At 37.9% G+C, this 22,439-nt stretch overlaps 1 protein-coding gene across 5 annotated transcripts in view; it reads right to left on the bottom strand.

Moving 5' to 3' along the window:
* Positions 1-22,439, bottom strand: part of CFTR (CF transmembrane conductance regulator) — a 216,851-nt gene that overhangs the window by 38,587 nt on the left and 155,825 nt on the right. For all 5 annotated transcript variants that reach the window (XM_025291139.3, XM_044946628.2, XM_044946629.2 and 2 more), the window contains exons 21-22: positions 22,309-22,409; positions 6,610-6,861 (exon numbers count right to left, since the gene is read on the bottom strand). In XM_025291139.3, the coding sequence (XP_025146924.3) occupies positions 6,610-6,861; positions 22,309-22,409 (353 nt within the window). The remainder of the gene's footprint in view (positions 1-6,609; positions 6,862-22,308; positions 22,410-22,439) is intronic.

Below are 22,439 nucleotides of genomic sequence, written 5' to 3' on the forward strand. Positions count from 1 at the left end.
ACTAGCAATGAAAAAGTGGAATTTGAAAACAAAATACAATTTACATTAGCACTCCCCAAAATGAAATACTCAGGTATAAATCTAAGAAAATATATACAAGATGAAGATGATAAAAATAGAAAACTGATGAATTTAATCAAATAAGACTTAGAGAAATGGAAAGATGTTCCATGTTCATGGATAGGCAACTCAATATGAACCAAGATGTTGGTTCTTTCCAACTTGATATATAGATTCAATACAATCCTAATCAAAACCCAAGCAAGTTATTTTATGAATATGGCAAACAGATTCTAAAGTTTATAAGGAAGTGCAAAAGTACAGTCAATATACTATTGAAGGAGAAGAACAAAGACAGAGAACTGACACTACTGAACTTCCATGACTTTGGAAGTTGACTTAAAAGATTGCTGCTGCTGCTAAGTCACTTCAGTTGTGTCCGACTCTGTGCGACCCCATAGACGGCAGCCCACCAGGCTCCCCTGTCCCTGGGATTCTCCAGGCAAGAACACTGGAGTGGGTTGCCATTTCCTTCTCCAATGAATGAAAGTGAAAAGTGAAAATGAAGTCGCTCAGTCGTGTCCAACTCCTAGCAACCCCATGGACTGCAGCCTACCAGGCTCCTCCGCCCATGGGATTTTCCAGGCAGGAGTACTGGAGTGGGTTGCCATTGCCTTCTACGTTTGAAAGATTAAGACAGCCTAATAAGAACACCTTCAGTTTTTCAGCTGTTTGTTCAATGGTTCTCTTTAACTTCACTTCTCTTTAATTCCACTTATCTCCTTTCCTCTTGTCTCAAAAACAAAAACGAACAGAACAAAAACCAAAACCAAACAAACCCAAGTACTCTACAGTACCAAGGTAATTCCATCTATGTACCCATCCTCTTAGACAGGCATTTTTGCTTTCTCTTTCCCACCACCAACATTGTTGTTCTACATGACCCCTCATTTCAAGACTCACCCATTCCCTAAGCCTTTGCAATTAGATTTCTACTCGCACTCGTCTACACCTATTGACTCAGACCACTGTCCCCACTCCCTGGCCAGTAGGGCTCAAGAACATGCATTTCTCACAAGTACTCAAGTGATACAGGTGATGCTGGTGCAGGAACCACACTTTGTGAACCACTGCTCTCAAAGACCCTGTGATAGCAAAACCAGTTAGGATTTTCTGAGTTATCAACTCCATTCATTGCTTTGGCTCTCAAGATCCATAATCTGCATCATTTGCACAAATCTTGGCTTCAGTTACATCCTTTATGCATCCTCCAGTTACTGAACAACTGAACCAGTCATTGTTTTCTGTACATGCTTTGTGCCTCATGTTATTCCCTCTGCTTATAGCACCCTTCTTCACCCACAGTTGATAATTCAAATCACAGTTTAAGTCTTAAGTCTCATTCTAAATGTCAGTTCCTCTGGAAAACCTTGCCTGAATAGCCCAACTCCCAGCCAAATGGTAACAACTGGCTTTGAAAGTGGCTCAGCCAAATGAAGTCCTTTGAAGCCTCAGCTTTGTTAGCTTCACAGTAAATCTGTTTCAGCCCTTGCTGGATCTAGCATTTTGCCTTTTAGTCTGACATCTTCTGTGACAGATCTCTCTCTCTTTCTCTCCTCTTTCTTCTGCCTTTGTGTCTCATTCTTTTAAGAGTAATGAGTGAAAAAGAACTTTGAGGTCAGAGAGATCTGAGTTTGACATCCTCACTATTTCACTCAATTGAACATTGTTTCTTCCACTATGCAGAAAAAGGGTAATAACATCTACCTTTGGAGTTATAATAAGATCTAATGTTATAGAATATAAAGGTTTTTAAACACAATGTTAAATACAATGCTTAGGACACAATGTGCATTCGATAAACATTTACAGTCTTATGTAAGTAATTTTCAATTCCCCCAAAGCACCTAGGGAGTGTCTTGCAAATACACATGGCCTGCTTACTGCATAAACGTTCAGAGAAGATGGAATGGAATGCCTGAACATATTGCTCCTTCCTCATTTTACAGTATCTCCGATCACTATTGTAAGATCAAGGAAACTACCTACAGAAATGAGGGCTCTAAAACTCTTTCACTCTACTAGGACTTGTTTGAATTTACTTTAGTGGGCAAGTAAGCACTGGAAAAGCAAATGGATGAAAGGATGCCAGGGAGAGCGAAAGAAAATAATTTACCAAATCTGTCCTTGCTGTATATCAACCTATCTGTTGCTATTATCATAAAGTCACAGTGCCTTTGGCATCCATCCTGGTGACTGTCAGCTGCCTATGGCATTCAAGATGTGCAAAGCAAAAAAGAGTAACTAATTATGCTTTTCTCAATAGAAAGGAGGAGTGAAGGCAAACCATTCATTTTACTTAGTTTCAAGGTGTAACTTTAAACATTCTCATTCTGATACTAGATAAAAATTCAATCTAAAACCTATTCATTCCATTTATGCCCATTTATACCTGTTTTCTCTAAGAAAAGGAAAAAAAATTCATTCTTGATGAACATGAAGGAGAGAGCTAATTTTAGTAGTATGTGAATATATTTTTCCTAACTAGAGTAAAAGTTAAGTCAAAATTTCCACTGTGCCACTGCAAGCCATTTAGCACAATATGTAGAGAATTTTTGCTCACTCTATGTATTTTTCTTCTTAGAATTTTGTCTAATATATCAAATGATCAAATCTTCTAAAGCCATGGGCAAAGGCAAGTGAAAGTAGTCAGTTTTTATGTTGGTGACAGTGACGGTGGACTAACAAAACTTACTGACCATTATCTCACCAGTTTAAAAAGCAGTCTGTTTGAAATTAAACCACAAAGAGATGAAGTTTTAAATTTCAGTTTTCATAAAAATTGGCTCAATGGTATTCCATTTCAATTGTAAAGAAAAAGAAAATAGTCAAAACAATATACCACTCCTGTCTAGACTTAGAGTGTCGCAGAATAAGGAATCTGGAGAGAATATAAAATCATATTTACAAAGCATAAAATGTGGGAGAATGACCATCCCCTTCTCCAACAATCAATTCTAGACTCTGTATTTGAGTAAATTCTGCAAATTCAGCCCAGCTGGGATCCATAAGAAACACTTCAAAATAGTGCAAGGTTATTTCTGCTTATTAAATAATAGAAATGCTTGCCTCATAAATAATTATTCCTTAGCAAATTATTGGGGAAAAAAGCTTTACAATCCATACCATGATGAAGACTCCAACCAGAAAAAATGAAAAAAGCGAAGGAAAAAAGTACCACTTGTTTGAAAGACTGTCAAATAGGTAAAATTTTAAGTCTTTAGATGGAGTTAGCAACAAAATATTTCCCTCACCTGAAATGGAGGATAGTTTCAAGATGCAAAATCTAGAACTAAAATTTGGTTTATGTAACAGTTTCTTTAGTTAATAAAGTAGCAATCAATTAGATATTCTGCAAGTATAACAACACTTAAAATGGTCCCATTATATGCCCAGGAGTGGGACTGCTGGATCATATGGTAGCTCTATTTTTAGATTTTAAGGAACCTCTACACTGTTCTCCATAGTGGCTATATCAATTTATATTCCCACCAACAGTCTAGGGGGGTTTCCTTCTCTCCACACCCTCTTCAGCATTTATAGATTCAGACAGGTGTGAGGTGATACCTCACTGTGTTTTGATTTCAATTTCTATGATAATTAGTGATATTGAACACCTTTTGGTAATCTGTATAACTTCTTTGGCAAAGTATCTATTTAAATCTTCCATCAATTTTCTGATTAGGTTGTTTTTTTCACATTGAGCTGCATGAGCTGTTTGTGTATTTTGGAGATTAATACCTTGTTGTTCACTTCATTTGCAAATATTTTCTCCCACTCAGAAGGTAGACTTCTTGGTTTTGTTTATGGTTTCCTTTGCTATACAAAAGAGAAGCAAAAGACAAATGAGAAAAGGAAACATATACCCATATGAATGAAGAGTTCCAAAGAATAGCAAGGAGAGCTAAGAAAGCTTTCCTAAGTGTAAACACAGCAATGGCCACAGGACTAGAAAAGGCGAGTTTTCATTCCAATCCCAAAGAAAGGCAATGCCCCAAAATCTTCAAACTACTGCACAACTGCACTCATCTCACACGCTAGTAAAGTAATGCTCAAAATTCTCCAAGCCAGGCTCAACACTATGTGAAACATGAACTTCCAGATGTTCAAGATGAATTTAGAAAAGACAGAGGACCCAGAGATCAAATTGTCAACATCCAGTGGATCACAGAAAAAGCAAGAGAATTCCAGAAAAATACCTACTTCTACTTCATTGACTATGCTAAAGCCTTTGACTGTGTGGATCACAATAAACTGTGGAAAATTCTGAGAGAAATGGGAATACCAGACCACCTGACCTGCCTCCTGAGAAATCTGTATGCAGGTCAAGAAGCAACAGTTAGAACTGGATATGGATAACAGACTGGTTCCAAATAGGGAAAAGAGCATGTCAAGGCTGTATATTGTCACCCTGCTTATTTAACTTATATGCAGAGTACATCATGGGAAATGCTGGGTTGGCTAAAGCAGAAGCTGGAATCAAGATTGCCAGGAGAAATATCAATAACTTCAGATATGCAGATGACACCACCCTAATGGCAGAAAGTGAAGAAGAACTAAAGAGCCTCTTGATGAAAGGGAAAGATTCGAGTGTTGGCTTAAAACTCAACATGGCAAATAGATGGGGAAACAATGGAAAAGTGAGAGACTTTATTTTCTTGGGCTCCAAAATCAGTACAGATGGTGACTACAGCCATGAAATTAAAAGATGTTTGCTCCTTGAAAGAAAAGCTATGACCAACCTAGACAGCATATTAAAAAGCAGAGCCAACAAAGGTCCGTCTAGTCAAAGCTATGGTTTTTCCAGTAATCATGTATGGATGTGAGATTTGGACCATAAAGAAAGCTAAGCGCCGAAGAATTGATGCTTTTAAACTGTGGCGTTGGAGAAGACTCTTGAGAGTCCCTTGGACTGCAAGGAGATCCAACCAGTCCATCCTAAAGGAGATCAGTCCTGGGTGTTTATTGGAAGGACTGATGCTGAAGCTGAAACTCCAATACTTTGGCCACCTGATGTGAAGAAATGACTCACTGGAAAAGACACTGATGCTGGGAAAGATTGAAGGCGGGAGGAGAAGGGGACGACAGAGGATGAGATCGTTGGATGGCATCACCAACTCGATGGACATGAGTTTGAGCAAGTTCTAGGAGTTGGTGATAGACAGGGAAGCTTGGCACACTGCAGTCCATGGGGTCGTAGAGTAAGATATGACTGAGCAACTGAACTAAACTTGCCATACAAAAGCTTTCAAGAATAATTAGGTTCCATTTGTCCATTTTCGTTGTTATTTTCATTACTTTAGGGGGTGGATCAAAAAAAATCTTGCTCCAATTTATGTCAAAGAATAGTCTGCCTATGTTTTTCTCTGATTTATAGTACATGGCCTTACATTAAGGTCTTTAATCCATTTTGAGTTTATTTTTGTGTATGGTGTTAGGGAGTGTTCTAATTTCATTCTTCTGTATAGAAAACCATAATTTGAAAGGATGCATGCACCTCGATGTCACTGTAGCACTATTTACATTAGCTAGGAAATGTAAAAAACCTAAATACCCATCAACAGAGGAATGAATAAAGAAGATGTGTTACAAATATATATGGAATTTTACTCAGCCCTTAAAAAGGAATAAAATAATGCAATCTGTGGCAACATGGATGGATCTAGAGATTATTATACAGAGTGAAGTAAGTCAGAACGAGAAAGACAAATATTGTATAATATCTCTTAAATGTGAAATCTTGAAAAAGGGTACAAATGAACTTACTTGCAAAGCAAAAATAGAGTCACAGATGTAGAAAACAAACTTATGGTTACCAAGGGGAGATGGGATGAACTGGTAGATTGAGACTGATATATATACACTGCAGTATATAAAATAGACAGCTAGTGAGAATCTACTGTATAGCACAGGGAACTTCACTCAGTGCTCCGTGGTGACCTAAATGGGAAGGGAATCTAAAAAAGTTGGATATGTGTATGCATGTAACTAATTCACTTAGGTGTACAACAGAAACTAACTCAACATTATAAGGCAACTATACTCCCATAACTTGGAGAAGGAAATGGCAACCTATTCTAGTGTTCTTGCCTAGAGAATCCCGTGGACAGAGGAGCCTGGTAGGCTGCTGTCCATGGGGTCGCACAGTCGGAGATGACTGAAGTGCCTTAGCATGCAGGCATGCACTGGAGAAGGAAATGGCAACCCACTCCAGTGTTCTTGCCTGGAGAATCCCAGGGACAGAGGAGCCTGGTGGGCTGCCATCTATGGGGTCTCACAGAGTCAGACATGACTGAAGCGACTTAGCAGCAGCAGCATACTCCAATAAAAAAATAAGTAAGATGGTTCCATTATATAGATTCAGGACTCTGCAAAATAAATTTCACATGAAACAATACTGACTCCATATAATAACTTGAAAATATTTGTGTTCAACATCCTAGTCAACAATAAGAGTTACAAATGGATTCTGCCCACACATTGCTTTAGGCTACTGAGATTCACTTACTGAACACAGGTTTAACAAAGCAAGCAATGTTTAAATCTTACCCTCTGGCCAGGACTTATTGAGAAGGATATGTTCTCTAGTATGGCATTCCCTCCATCTGTATACTTTGCTGTGAGGTCTTTGACAGTCATTTGGCCCCCTGAGGGCCAGATGTCATCTTTCTTCACATGTTGATTCTCAATGATCATAACTTTTGAGGGCTGACTATCCTTGGATGGTCTGAATGAATTGTTAGGTTTACCATCTTCTGTTGGCATATCAATAAACTTAAAGACTCGGCTCACAGATCGCATCTGAAATAAAAATAATATTTTATTTTTTAAGAGTTGCAGAGAATGTCAAAATTAGTTTAATGTTTCCTAAAATATAACTGTAGGATGTGATACTAGCTAGTTGTCAGTTGGTTATTTGTTAGGTTTCTCAATGAAGTAACAGGAAATAATTGGATAGAACTAAAAGCTTAACCAAGAGAATTAACTAGGACTTCTATAAATGGGCTCTTTATAAACCTGTTTATTTTTGTGATCACTTAACTCTCAGTTATGCAAGCCACACATAAATAGCCAAACTTTACTCAATGGAATAGATGATGTCAAGGGGAAACTTTTTTTCTACCATTGTGTAGTACAATGTTCTACAACTGATAAGTTATTATAAAATGTTTCAAACTTCAAAATCACTATATAAAAGGCTTTCCTTATTCTTGCAGTGCATGAATAACTATCAACAATTCTATGTTAGCTGGGTGGTAAGTGGACTCCTAAGGCTCAGTAAATTTTGAATAACTTCACAGTAATCTTCAAACAAATTTGAAGTCACTGGCATATATCTGTAGTTAAATATTACATTTTTAATCTAAATTACTTAAAGATCCATGTCCACTGCTGAGCAAAATGTGCCTGTGTATAAGGTTCAACCATTTTAAAAATTAATTTATTTTTAAAATTTTATTGACGTATAGTTGATTTACAATGTTGTGTTAGTTTCTGGTATCACAAAGTGATTCAATTACTCAAATGTATACAAATCCTTTTTCATACTCTTTTCCATTACAGTTTATTGAATATAGTTCCCTGTGCAACAATAGGACCTTGTGGTTTTTCCATTCTGTATAGAATACTTTGCATCTGCTAACCCCAATCTCCCAATCCATCCCTTCCCCTTGGCAACCATAAATCCATTCTCTGTGTCTGTGAATCTGTTTCTGTTTTGTAAATAAGTTCACTTATGTCATATTTTATGTCCACATGTGATATCATATGGTGTTTGTCTTTCTCTTTCTGACGTACTTTGCTTAGTGAGATCATCTCTAGTTGCACCCATGTTGCTGCAAATGGCATTATAAAATTCACCTATTTTGCACGAGTGCTTAAATTCTTTAATGACAGCATATTTCTCTGAACAATTATAATTTACAAAATTTGGAAAGTGATTTTTAAAATAGCCTGGCATATAATAGGCATCCAATACATAATTGAAAATATTTAAAGTAAATGTACCTGTGTGCTCAGTTGTGACAAACTCTTTGTGTCCCCATGGACTGTAGCAGAGCAGGCTCCTCTGTCCATCAGATTTCCTAAGCCAGAATACTGGAGTGGGTTGCCATTTCATTCTCTAAGGGATCTTCCTGACCCAGGGATCAAACTTGCATCTCCTGCATTGGCAGGAGGATTCTTTACCACTGAGCCACCAGGTAGCCCATTAACAGCTTACTAGACAGAAAATTTTTTGTCTTAAAAGTAATTGCTGATTCTGCCTTTACCCACTTGAGAATTTAACCTTCTTCTTTACAATGTTAATTTATTATCATTGTAGTTATTTAGATGTTAGAAATAATTCTTTCAGCAAAAAAAAAAAAATGGTGAGATGAAATGATGTGGGTATTCATTTCTATTATTTTTATTTTTCATTATGAAAAGGTGAAATGGGAAGAATTCTTCATCTTTAGTATGAAATGACTCATAGATGAATCAGATAAGTTCAGATATTTATCCTTAATTGAACATTTAAAGCTTCATCTTAGAAAATCATATAGCATTGCCTGTTTTCACATGCACTGATCAAGACTGATATTTATAAAGAGCTTTATTCTATCTAGTAATTGTATGCTTCAATTTCCCTCATCTTGAATATATCTTCAAATTATCTTCAATAATTATTCAAGATTCAAAAAGAGAATCCTTTTAAGCCAAAACCCACTAGAAATGGAAGTGAAAAATATCCAAAGCCGATGTCCATCATAAATAACTCAGGAGGAAATAAATGACATATTATAATTATTCCTCTGACATAATATTTTAAATTCCAAATTATGGGTGATTTTTCAGAGTTTATTAAATCCTGACTCAGCTTTTTTATTAAATTTGAATTGAAATACACTGTTGACATTTCTGCATGTCAATGCTGTGAAGAATTCTATACTAGTCTTTGTTAAGTGCTTTAGCAAGTCAAGTAAGGAACTGTATAAAAAAATCCATCCTATTTCAACACTTTCAAGCATCAAAAAACATTTAAATATTGCTACCAAAACTACTCAAAATTACATGTGTTATTATTAGAAAACGACATCAAAACGACTCTTTTGACAGCACTAAAATGTCATGCACAATTTTCTTTGTAAGCATTTGTCTGAGTACAGCAAATTACATTCTTCATTAGCAAGGGTGAACCCAGGACTTCTTTTGTTGTTGTTTTCTTGTTTTTTGAATTCAGAATTTCTAATGTCAGCTATGATATACAGAATGCACCTATCAAATTGAGAAAACACAATTTTCAACTCATCACCTTTCATATAATCTAGTTGCTTAAAGTGACCCCAAGACAGGTTATTATAGTTATCCACAGCATGGTCAAATATCCCTGACCAAGAACAAGTTCACCTTGACAACAGGCACTCATCTACAGCCCATGAACTCACTCATCTCAATGGGCTAAAGTATTTTCTGAGAGGAAGGAAAGGTGGCCAATGCAGACACTTGCATTATGGTTAGGTTTTTAGCCACTGAAATAGTGAACAGACGATGTGGCCAGATAATATTATGAATTACTAACTCCCTGTGCCTCACCGGCTCTCCAACAGGCACATTACTTCCACTGCCTGTCAAAGGAGAAGGGACACAGAACCAGTGCACAGAAAACCAATTCTGGTCTTGCAAGTTGCAAAAAACTGCCTTTGTAGTCAGAGATTGATAGTTCAAAAATTTTGAGCCACAAGAATATTGCCTGTTAAGATTCAAAAACCAAAGCCTGAAGGACAGAGTTTATCTAAAAACCAGTAGTCAAGGATGATCTTCTGATGAACAAGAAACAGCTTCTCTCCTCACCCCACAATCTGACTCACAAATGGGCTGAAGCACCAGTTCCTCTAAAAAGAAGCACTGCCTTGCAACTGAACTCTGGTTCTATCCTCAAGTAGATTGAGTGATTTTAGAACTTCGGAGGCCTGTGCCTCAGTTCTAAGGTGGATACAGGAATGGGGCAGGGCTTAGAGAAGCTTCCAGTGCCTGTATGGCATAGGAGCATAAGAGTGGACATGCCTGCATGGCACGTTGAGACATAGATGACTTGACATAGCTTTGGATTTTACTTGTATTTCCAGAATGATGATGAGGGGGAGCCAAATAATCCCAATGCTTTGACCCCCTCGGGGTCTTCCATTCCTCAGGGATGTGGAAGCAGCTGAGAGAGTGCAGGCTCACCAAGGGAGAGCTAACAGTCAGGACCAGAAGGAAGACCCAATGTACCTGGACTGCACACCTCTAGGTCAGAGACAGCCCTGGAGCCACTGAGCACAAGGGACAACCTAGGGCCAGACACCCCCGCCTCGGCGTCTTGGTATCCTGTAAACTCTGCTCACTTGCTCAATTGATTATAGAGTCACTTCTAGTAAGATCTCTGAATTCACTGAGGTTTCTTCTACTCGGTGGAAGGCATGCTCAGATAGAAAATAAATATGACTATAACACAAGTAGTCATATATCTTCTACACTTGATTTAACAACCAAAGATTCATATCTGTAGTCAGGGATGGATCCAGGTGTGGTGGAAACAGAGACTTAAGTAATGTGGGAGATTCTTCTTAAAAGAAGGTCTTAAGAAGACATCAATACAATATCAATACAATGAAATATTATTCAGCCATAAAAAGGATGAAACATGAAATATTGTCATTTGCAACATTGATGAAGACAGAGATTACGATACTAAGTGAAATCAGACAGAGAAAGATAAATATTATATGATATCATTTGTATGTGAATTCTAAAAAAAATAATACTAATGAATCCATTTACAAAACAGAAACAGACTCACAGATACAGAAAACAAACTTATGGTTACTAAAGTGGGGGATAAATTAGGAGCATGGGATTAACAGATACACACTACTATAAATAAAAAGAATAAGCAATAAGGATTTACTGTATAACACAGGGAACAATATTCAAAAAAAGAGAAGAAAGAAAAAGAAATAAAATTCTGCATAGAAAATTAAGTATAGGATCTTCAAAAGGTTCCATGCAAGTGGCAGAATGTGAGCTTATATCTAAGGGGCTTCAGTTAAATCCACTGTGCCTATTACAGTAAACTTACTCAAGCACTGTTTATATATCTTCCCCACCAAGTGTTTAGCATCATGCAGTCCCTTAATAAATCTCTGTTCATAATGAATTAACCCATTGTTCCACCTCACGTGCATAAAGCAGTTTCTGAGCAGGGAGAATGGCAGTGCTGTAACTTAGTAGGAAACCCAGGCTGCAGTTGTAGCCTCAGCTCTCACCCTAAAAACATACATTGCTATTTGGATCAGAAGCATGTTGTAACATATCAAATTATTTTTAGTCTCATCTACTTGTTTTCCTTAATCTTTTTAACCTAACTGAATCCTATCTCTAATTTGGGATGTCTAAATATTTTAAGGTGATTTATAAAAACTGCTGTGCCATTGTCCAGCTATGTAGGGTGGAACTGGATGGAAATTCAAATTTGACCATTTTCAGAGTTCTGTAGATGGAGTTGGGCAAACTCTTTAACCTGAAGCTGCTGCTTCTGTGCAAAGAAAAGTGTTTCCTATAGAGGAATGAGGGGGTATCGCTGTCTAGCTCACAGACAGTAAAGTCTCAATGTAGCTATTACCAGCTTAGGTAGGAGCACATGTCTTAGATTTTAAGAAGTAAATGATGAAGCCAAAATGAGACTCAGGCACTGAAACATCAAATCATCAATCAAATCATCAAGTTTTCCAGAAAACTTCATATAATTTGCATAGGCTTTCCACAAAATTGGCGCTTAGTCAAAATGAAGTGGGGTTTTTGCTTGAGAAGCATCTCATTTAAAATTTTGGCATGATTATTTATATCATGTATTATACTCAAAAATTCTCCTGAGCCCATCTTTAAAAATGAATCTCATTATCTTTATGATAATGTCTGAATTACTTATCTAAGCATCAGGAGAACAAAGTCTTTTGGGGAAAGACTGCTCCATAGCCTCATCTCAACTTTACTTTGTAGCAGATATACTTAGTGAAAGAGAAAAGGATTCCTGATTTTCCTTTTCACCTTTTGTCAACAAAGAGGCAAGAAAAGGCTTAAAGGCCTCTTTTAGGGCAAGTCAGGAAACCAGACTCTTTTCCCTGCACAAAATATTTGTTCTATTTCCTTTCATCCTTTTGGTTGTTTGGAAACCAGACTATCAAATTTGTTCATTAACACCTAAACTACATGTAACACCCACAAAGCCATGACAATAGAAAATATATTGCAAAAGCCTGAGATCTGGCTGGCAATGTTGTAAAGAGTGTTCATAACTGGTGGTTACAGGAAGATTACAATAAATAAATGTGAAGACAATCATCTATTAATAGAAAACTGACACCATGTGAAAACATCATACATTTTGCAAGAGAAATTTTCAAAATGTGAAGTACATAAAAGGGAGGATTAAAGTGTTTTAAATCTTAGATTCTTCCTGGTAGGCCCAAACTGACTGTGACCTGAGACCCAAGGCCATGTTAGAGTGATTAGCTTAATCTTTAGGCCATGGATATAGACTTAAGAGATAATGGTTATCATGGAAATAGACTCTCTACCCAAAACATATTCTTGAAACTCTGATCTATCTTTCTGCACCAATTACTTATGCTCCTAGAGCCGTTAACAAGTCAATCAGAACTGTATTGCTACAAATTATTAACAGCATAAGTGAGTTACTTACAGTATACTATAGATTCTAACCCTTTAGAAATTATTATAGCTTGCTACCTAATCTGTGACGAATTATATGGCAAGTCAATTTGACTTTTTCTGACTGCAGGATGTGCAAAAAAAAACCACACACACACAATTAATGTCAAAAAGGCATATCTTAAATAAACACAGAGGTATCAAATACATTGGTGCCTATTTTCAATAATTAAGAGCTTCAATAATTATGGTACCAAGTACCAATAGGCAAAGGAGAACTCTGATGTATCTATCTAAAAAGGTCTGGTATATCACTTATTACATCTACTACACAAACTTGAATTTAGATGCTTCTGGAGTTACTATTTTCTAAAAGCATATGATAGGCTATCAACAAGTACTTGGTGAATAGAACTGGGCCTATGAGGTGTCCATTAAACATATTTCAAAGGAAATCTCAAGAAGAGGAGATTTACTAGACAAAAAAAATTAAAACAACAGATCAAAATATTTTCCCAAGGTTTTGACTATTTTACTAAGATTTTTTCTAAGCATCTTAACTTTGAGACAGCACAACTTCCCCAAGTTCTCTATCATTAAGCACCATTCTTTACACATCTTTCAGGTTTATATCTGTCACTGGTTGATATACAGGATAAAAATAATTTGCTGATAGTCCATCAGTTCCAAAGTAAATTCTATCCCATAGACCAGAGGTGAGCAAAACTATGGCCCAATGGCCAAATCACATTATATCCATTTGTTTACATTAGCTTTGCCCTACAAAAGCTTAGGTTTCCCAGGTGGCTCCGTGGTAAAAAAAAATCCACCTGCCAGTGCTGGAGCTACAGGAGATGCAGGTTCAAACCCTGGGTTGGGAAGATCCCCTGGAGAAGGAAATGGCAATCCACTCCAGTATTCTTGCTTGGGAAATCCCATGGACAGAGGAGCCTGGTGGGCTCACAGAGAGCCCACGTCCATGGCATCACAAAGAGTCGAACAGGACTGAGTGTGTGCACGTGTGCACACACACACATACACACAAGCTTAGTTGAATAACTGCATAGAGACCACATAGCTCACAATGTTGAAAAAGGTACTACCTAACCCTTTACAGGAAAAACTTGCTGGCTCCCTGCCATGACTCACAGAAAACGGGGGAGAAAATGAACCTTAGAGACCCTCAAATCCAGTGAATCACAAGTCTACATATACCAGAATAACCTGGAGCACTTTTTAAAAGACAGACATCATGCCTGGTCACTTTGCCCTCAACCAAGAGAACCGCTTTAATTAGTCTCAGAGGACCCTGAGTAATCTCTCTTTTTATAAAGGTTCCACATGTGCTGTCAGGTTGGGAAACTCTGATCTAATCCATTCCTTCTTGGTACAAATGAAACATTTTAAATCCAGGAAGTTTAAGTGATAAGCACAAAGCTCCACAAATTTCCCAAACTTTCCTAACACTCACACAATCCCGTCAGGTTCTCACAAGCCTCTCCTACCAATTCAAGACTCAACAACATCTTAATGGAGCTTTCTTTGTCTTTGTTGGTTCCAGTAACACACTGGTTAAGAGTTCTTTGATCAGCTCTGATAACTGCAGTGGTGAGTGACCTAATCACTGGACCTGAGCCTTCAGGGCAGTGGCAGACCCCTGTGACTCCCGAGAGCACCCGGATCAGTGCCTGCATATGTGCCAATGAGGATATCTTGAGATATCTTGAGATATCTCAGAGATTCAGAAGAGAATGCCACAACTAACAGAACCTTAAAAAATTTCCAACTAAACTGTTTCATTTACAAAGGAGGAAAAAGCCCTCATGTAGGTTATGACTTATTTGCCTAAGGCTGCACAACTTCTTGGTGGTGGCTAGAGCGGAACACGGCATAGAAAGCCACTTTATAGGATGGAAATAGAAAGGCTGGGTGAGACGAAGTCTTGGAACAGACGTCATAAGTGGAAAATACACCCCCAAAGACTCATGAGAACAGAAAAACAAAGAAAGGTATTATCAACAAGCCATAAAAAGGAGGTTAAAAAAAATATAAGAAATGAATCCTCCTCTCAGATTCTCAGGGCAGAAACTATTTTCAATCCAAGAGACTTGGGCATCAGGAGAACTGAGAATTGAAGAAAAGCCAGGTTCCCCACTTCTCCTCGCATCAGGTTTCTCATTGGTCACTGTACAATAGTCACTTGATCTTTACTGGAACCCAAAATAAACACAAGCAATAAAAGGACAAAGGAGAAACAGAAGGAGTTTCTATTGACAGAAAACTCTTCTCAGATTACATCAACCTTGTAAGAACTTTCTGGAAACTCATTAACTGGAATCTAAATGTGAACCCTGCAGAGGTACAGTCTTCCTTACTCATCCTGGAGGCTTCCACCCTCTTGTGTTACTCAGAACACACTATGCAACACGGATGGTTTATTGGCTGCTACGATTGGAGAATTAAGAAAGTGGGTACTAGTCATATGCTCAGATATTTCAGTTTTGCTCACCAGGACGCAGACAGTCCTGAAAATAGATGAACTGTCAACTGCCTCATTCAATGATACTCTTAGCGTGAGCCATTCACCAGTCACCAGATGGCTTGATACAACTAAGTCTGAAACATTACCTTTGGATCCTTTCTAGCTCTCATTTATTTAATTTTCACTCATTCATGGAGGCAAAAATCTAGGTATACACTGACTATTTAAGTTAGTGAAGTGAAAGTATCTCAGTCGTGTCTGATTCCTTGCGAACCCAGGGACTATACAGTCCATGGAATTCTCCAGGTCATAATACTGGAGTGGGTAGCCATTCTCCAGGGGACCTTCCCAACCCAGGGACTGAACCCAGGTCTCCCACAATGCAGGCGGATTCTTAACCAGTTAAGCCATCAAGGAAACCCATTTAAGATATATGAAGTTTAAATAGTTAACAATAGGAGACAGAGAAGCTTTATGTTGTTAAAAATGGCAGGTATCTTATGAATTCAAACACAATAAGTACACAACTTTGTTAATTAATAACACAAAATGTTTTAAGATTGAATTTACTTTAATCCATATAGTACTTGAGGAATGGAGCTAAAAAGAATTAATACTTCTCTTTTTATCCCATCTACAGAATAGTATAAGCTTTGCAACTGAAATGAACAGAGAGAAATATACATGTGCTGTGTTATGCTTAGTTGTTCAGTCGTGTCCGACTCTCTGTGACCCCATGGTCTGTAGTGTCCTAGGCTCCTCTGTCCATGGGGATTCTCCAGGCAAGAATACTGGAATGGGTTGCCATGCCTTCCTCCAGGGGATCTTCCCAACCCAGGGATTGAACCCAGGTCTCCCTCAGTGCAAGCGGATTCTTTACTATCTGAGCCACCAGGGAAACTCATGAATACTGGAGTGGGTGGCCTATCCCTTCTCCAGGGGCTCTTCCCAACCCAGGAATCAAACCAGGGTCTCCTGCATTGCAGGAGGATTCTTTATCAGCTGAGGTACCAGGGAAGCCAGATATACACATAAATTATGTTAAAATTAAGAGAGAATTAGAAGTAACAGTTTTTAAAACACTGTGGTATCAACTGAAATAACTGGAAATCCCCTAACATGGGAGTTTAAATGGGAATTAAGTTGGACTCTGATAATTTTACTATTTTAAAAATCTCTGGGATTATTCATGACCTATTATACTACACTGTTCATAAGGTGACAGATGAATTTTTTCCCAAACTCCTATATAAAGCTAGACAAACTAGTAGGCAGAATAGAAGTTTTGTTCACTTTTAATGGTCTCTTGATACCACAAGCATATTTCCAGGAGATTCCAAATAAGAATTTAAGAACTAAAATATCAAGTCTACTGGAAGACAGTTTATCACTGTGTTTTATAAATACATGGAGGTGTCAAGTTAGTAGTTGAATATATATATATAGAGAGAGAGAGAGAGAGCAGAGGAGTGGTCTTAACTGGAGATATGAATGTGTGATTCACTGAGACATTATTTCAGAAGCACGGAGTTAGATTATAACAGCTAAAGAAAGTGTAGATAGAAGAAGGCTAGCATACAGCTGGTGTTTAACAATCTGAAAGAAGATAAGGGGTCAGCAAAGAGAACTAAGGAGGAATCAGTGAGGCAGCAGGAAAACCGGGTGTGAATAACATTACCCTAGTGAAAGAAGAAAGGATAACAAGAAGGATGTGTCCATGGCATGAGTACTACTGAGAGATATAAAGATGCTGGCTCTGGAAAGATATAGGTTATGAGTCTGAGGGATGATGGAAATAAAATGAAGTAGGGTATGGAAAGAATTTCCATATTTCAAATCCTAAAAGATGTGCTGTTAAAGTGCTTCACTCAAATTGCCCGCAAATTTGGAAAACTCAGCAGTGGCCACAGGACTGGAAAAGTCCCAATCCCAAAGTTCCAATCCCAAAGAAAGGCAATGCCAAAGAACATTCAAACTACCACACAATTGCACACATTTCACATGCTAGCAAAGTAATGCTCAAAAGTCTCCAAGCCAGGCTTCAACAGTATGTGAATCATGAACTTCCAGATGTTCAAGCTGGATTTAGAAAAGGCAGAGGAACCAGAGATTAAATTCAACATCCATTGGATCATCAAAAAAGCAAGAGAGTTTCAGAAAAACATCTACTTCTGTTTCATTGATTACACCAAATGGTGTGGATTTTGATGGTGTTGATGGTGGGGATCACAACAAACTGGAAAATTCTTCATGAGATGGGAATACCAGACCTCCTTACCTGTCTCCTGAGAAATCTGTATGCTGGTCAAGAGCCAACAGTTAGAACCAGACTTGGAACAACAGACTGGTTCCAAATTGGTAAAGGAGTATGTCAAGGCTGTATATTGTCACCCTGCTTAATTAACTTATATGCAGAGTACATCATGCCAAATGCTGTGCTGGATGAAGCACAAGCTGGAATCAAGATTGTCAGGAGAAATATCAACAACCTCAGATATGCAGATGACACTACCCTTATGGCAGAAAGTGAAGAAGAACTAAAGAGCCTCTTGATGAAAGTGAAAGAGGAGAGTGAAAAAGTTGGCTTAAAGCTCAACATTCAGAAAATGAAGATCATGGTGTCCAGTTCATCACTTCATGGCATAATAGATGGGAAAACAGTGAGAGACTTTATTTTCTTGAGCTCCAAAATCACTACAGATGGTGACTGCAGCCATGAAATTAAAAGACACTTGCTCCTTGGAAGAAAAGCTATGACCAACCTAGACAGCATATTAAAAAGCAGAGACATTATTTTGTCAGCAAAGGTCCACCTAGTCAAAGCTATGGTTTTTCCAGTAGTCATGCATGGATGTGAGAGTTGGACTGTAAAGAAAGCTGAGTGCCAAAGGATTGATGCTTTTTAACTGTTGTGTTGGAGGAGACTCTTGAGAGTCTCTCGGACTGCAAGGAGATCCAACCAGTCCATCCTAAAGGAGATCAGTCCTGAATGTTCATTGGAAAGACTGATGCTGAAGCTGAAACTCCAATACTTTGGGCACCTGATGCGAAGGACTGACTCATTGGAAAAGACCCTGATGCTGGGAAAGACTGAAGGCAGAAGGAAAAGGGACCAACAGAGGATGACATGGTTGGATGGCATCACCACCTCGATGGACGTGAGTTTAAGCAAGTTCTGAGAGCTGGTGATGGACAGGGAAGCCTGGTGTGCTGCAGTCCATGGGGTCATGAAGAGTGGGAAACAACTCAGTGACTGAACTGACTGACTGATGGAAAGGACTGGGAGGATGACATGGAGTAAAACACTGTTTCAAGAATTTCTGCTGAAAATAGGTCAAAGAAAAGGGGTGTTAGATCGAGGGATGGTATTTTTATGCTAGGGAGAAAGGTACCACAAAGAGGAGTTAATTGCATATACCGGCCTTTACACAGGAACAAAGACAGAGGGAACTGGAGCATATGAGCAGTTGTGCAGAACAGTGTTACAACTAGTGGAAAGAAAGGAAGAAATTCTTTCTGCCTCCACCTTTTTTTTTTCTATGACATATATAGCAAGATCATTGACTGAAAATGCAAGGCGTAGAATTTTTAGAGCACCTGAGAAGAGACAAGAAGGTGATAAAGTGCTATCTTAGGGAATAAAACAGAGAGAACTTATCAGGAAAATGTATTAAAAGGTTTGTTGACCAATTTTGAGTGCCAACCTCTGAGATGTGTAGTTAGTCATAAATACAAAGCTACTTGAGGCTGTGATGAGGAAGTGTTATCATCCAAATATTATTAGTACCTTCACTGGCTGAAAGCTAAGGAAGTCTGGGCACCCGAGTTAATGAATGGATGAGCAGTAAAAGCAAAGTCATATTCTTGTAACTTCATATTTCTATTGACGTTTGATGTTCATGCTTAAACCCAGCCAGATGGGTAAATGAAATATTCTTTCCCAGTCTAAAGATATTTTTTTCCTGGCTACCTGTGTACTAAAAAACTAAAAGTGTCAAACAAAACAGCCTGTTTATTGAATTTAAACTCAGGTGGAGGGATGTCCCTGGGTCCAGTGGTTAAGACTCCATGGTTCCAATGGAGGGGGTGCAGGTTCGATCCCTGGTCATGGAACTAAGATCCTACATGCCGCAAGATGTGGCAAAAAAAAAAAAAAAAAAAGCAACCTACCTGAGGTCTAAATTCATTTCAGAACTCAATAAAGTAAAATGAGTTTTTACTTCAGAGGTTACAAGGACCTTTAGTGTTAACATATATGTAAACATGAAATTTGAGGTTATCGCTCTCTCCCCTCCTCCTTTCAACATATGCTAGGTGAAAACTAACAAATTACTGGACAGCTGTAGCAGTTGCAGGGGTGGAAGCAGCAAGATGGAGTTAATAACTAGATAAATGCCAGCAAAGACTCAGGCAAGACCACTTGTGCTATTTGGCAGTGAAACGCAAACTAACATGATCACTTTGATATTCAAACAAAAGAATATAACTTTTAAAAATATGATGAACTGCAAATATTGATACTTGTCACAGACCGTATTATAACATAATACTTCATTGCGAAGATCCTGTTATGCCAGGAGATGAAAGAAACAAAGTCAAAGCGCAGGTCACAAAGTGTAGGATGACCATGTGAAAAACTAGCTACATAAAAAAGCTTGAAAGAAACTTTAATGGAGATTAGACATGCAAAACAGACAGGCACCAAACAAAGAAAGGCTGTAGAGGCTGTTACATAAACCAAGGAAATTAATACAATAAAGAGAAAAGAATTGTGCATGTACAAGGCGAACAAATGCTTCCAGATAAAGAAAAAGAAGTACCTGAGGATTTTAACTGTAATGTCAAAGTTGAGGAAAGTTTGAATAAAGAATTAAATAGATGCCAGTACAATATTTACTTAGTATTCTCCTGCTATTTTCCAACAGAAACATTTTAAAGTACATTTACAAGACACAACCACAAATGTATACAAGCTAAGTGAGGAGATAAATAGAGTCACTAAAAAGAGCTGGTCAAACTAAAATGAAACTCTGCTATAAATCATATTAAGGTTAAATAACATTTCAATGAATTATTAAAATGCTTTTGTTAAATAAAATATTGTCACAAGGGCAAGAAGAGGGCAGGAAAAAAATTGGTTTTTCCCTAGATATATATTTTATAATGATATTTATTCTGACAGGAATTGATTATACACATTTCAACAACTGAATGAATATGTGCATTTTGAGAACATGTCAACTGTCTCAGAGAGAAAGAAAAAGACCATAAACCAAAAGGTCAAGAAAGAACCTAAACCAAAAGGGTAATAAATGATGGGGAGGCTGTGGAGAAAAGTGAACCCTGCTACACCCACCTATTAGTGGGAATGTAAATTTGTGCACCCACTATGGAAAACAGTATGGAGCTTTCTTAAAACAAATTAAAAATACAGCTACCATTTGATGTAGCAATCCTGCTCCTGGGCATATGTCTGGAAAAGATAAAAACTAATTTAAAAAGATACATGTACCCTAATGTTCACAGTAGCACTAAATAGCCAAGACATGGAATAGCACCATAGCCAAGACATGGAAGCAACCTAAGTGTTCACGGACAGACGAATGGATAAAGATGTGATTCATACATATAGTAAAATAGTACTCAGCCGTAAAAAAGAATGAAATAACGCAGTTTCCAGCAACATGGATGAACCTAGAGAATAACATACTAAGTAAGTCAGTAGAGAAATATAAATGCTATATAACATATATATATTCTACATGTGGAATCTAAAAAGCAATACAACTGAATCTATACAAAACAGAATCTAAAAGAATCTAAAAAGCAATGCAACTGAATCTATACAAAACAGAAATGACTCATAGATACAGAAAACAGTTACAGTTACCAAAAAGGAAGGAATGGGGAAGAAATAAAGGAGTTTGGGATTAGCAGATACAAACAACTATATATAAAACAGATGAGCAACAAAGTATGTATCCACAGGGAACTATGTTCAATATCTTGTAATAACTAAGAATTGAAAATAATCTGAAAAAATACATATCATTGAATCACTTTGGTACACACCTGAAACTAACACAATATTGTAAATCAACTATACTTCAATTTTTTAATAAGTCTGACATTATCAAGTGTTGTATATAATACCTATGGACCTCTGAGAATTCTTACACTCTCTTTTTTAAGAATACTTATTTATTTGGCTGTACAGGGTCTTAGTTGCAGCATGTGGGATCCAGTTCTCTGATCAGGGATCAAATCCAGGCCCCCCTGCACTGGGGGCATGGAATCTTAGCCACTGTACCACCAAAGGGAAGTGAAGTGAAGTCGCTCAGTCGTGTCCGACTCTTTGTGACCCCATGGACTGTAGCCTACCAGGATCCTCCCTCCATGGGATATTCCAGACAAGAATACTGGAGTGGGTTGCCATTTCCTTCTCCAGGGGATCTTCCCGACCCAGGGATTGAACCCAGGTCTCCCGCATTGTAGACAGACGCTTTACCATCTGAGCTACCAGGAAACCACCAAAGGGAAGTCCCTTCTTATACTCTTGTTGATGGGAGTATAATCTGGTACAATGGATCTTAGAACAATTTGGCACCATCTAGAGACTTCACTTTCACTTTTCACTTTCCTGCATTGGAGAAGGAAATGGCAACCCACTCCAGTGTTCTTGCCTGGAGAATCCCAGGGACGGGGGAGCTTGGTGGGCTGCCGTCTATGGCATCGCACAGAGTTGGACACAACTGAAGTGACTTAGCAGCAGCAGCAAAGTTGAACATGGGTGAATTCTATGACCCACCAATACCACTCTTGGGTGGCTATCCTAGAAAAATCCTAGGCAAGGAACTGCAAGAATGTTCATAGTAGCACTAGATCTTGACTGTGGCTATTTATATGGAAGAAAGAAGAGATATGGATTTAATAAGAGATACAAACAGTGAACTTCAACTCATCTGCAGTATTTTATTTCTTAAGTTGGGGCTGGGTATATAGTCATCCCTTATGCTATTATCTATACTTTTTGGTTTGTCTGAATTTTTTTCATAAAAGTTAAAAAAAATACTTACCAAGCTATCCACATCTATGCTAGAGTTTACAGCCCACTGCAATGTACCCATGATATTCATGGCTAAAGTTAGAATAATCCCAACTCTTCCTTCTCCTTCACCTACAGGTGGAAAAATATATAAACAAACTT

This window comes from Bubalus bubalis, chromosome 8 (genome assembly GCF_019923935.1).
Source record: "Bubalus bubalis isolate 160015118507 breed Murrah chromosome 8, NDDB_SH_1, whole genome shotgun sequence".
Taxonomy (NCBI): Eukaryota; Metazoa; Chordata; class Mammalia; order Artiodactyla; family Bovidae; genus Bubalus; species Bubalus bubalis.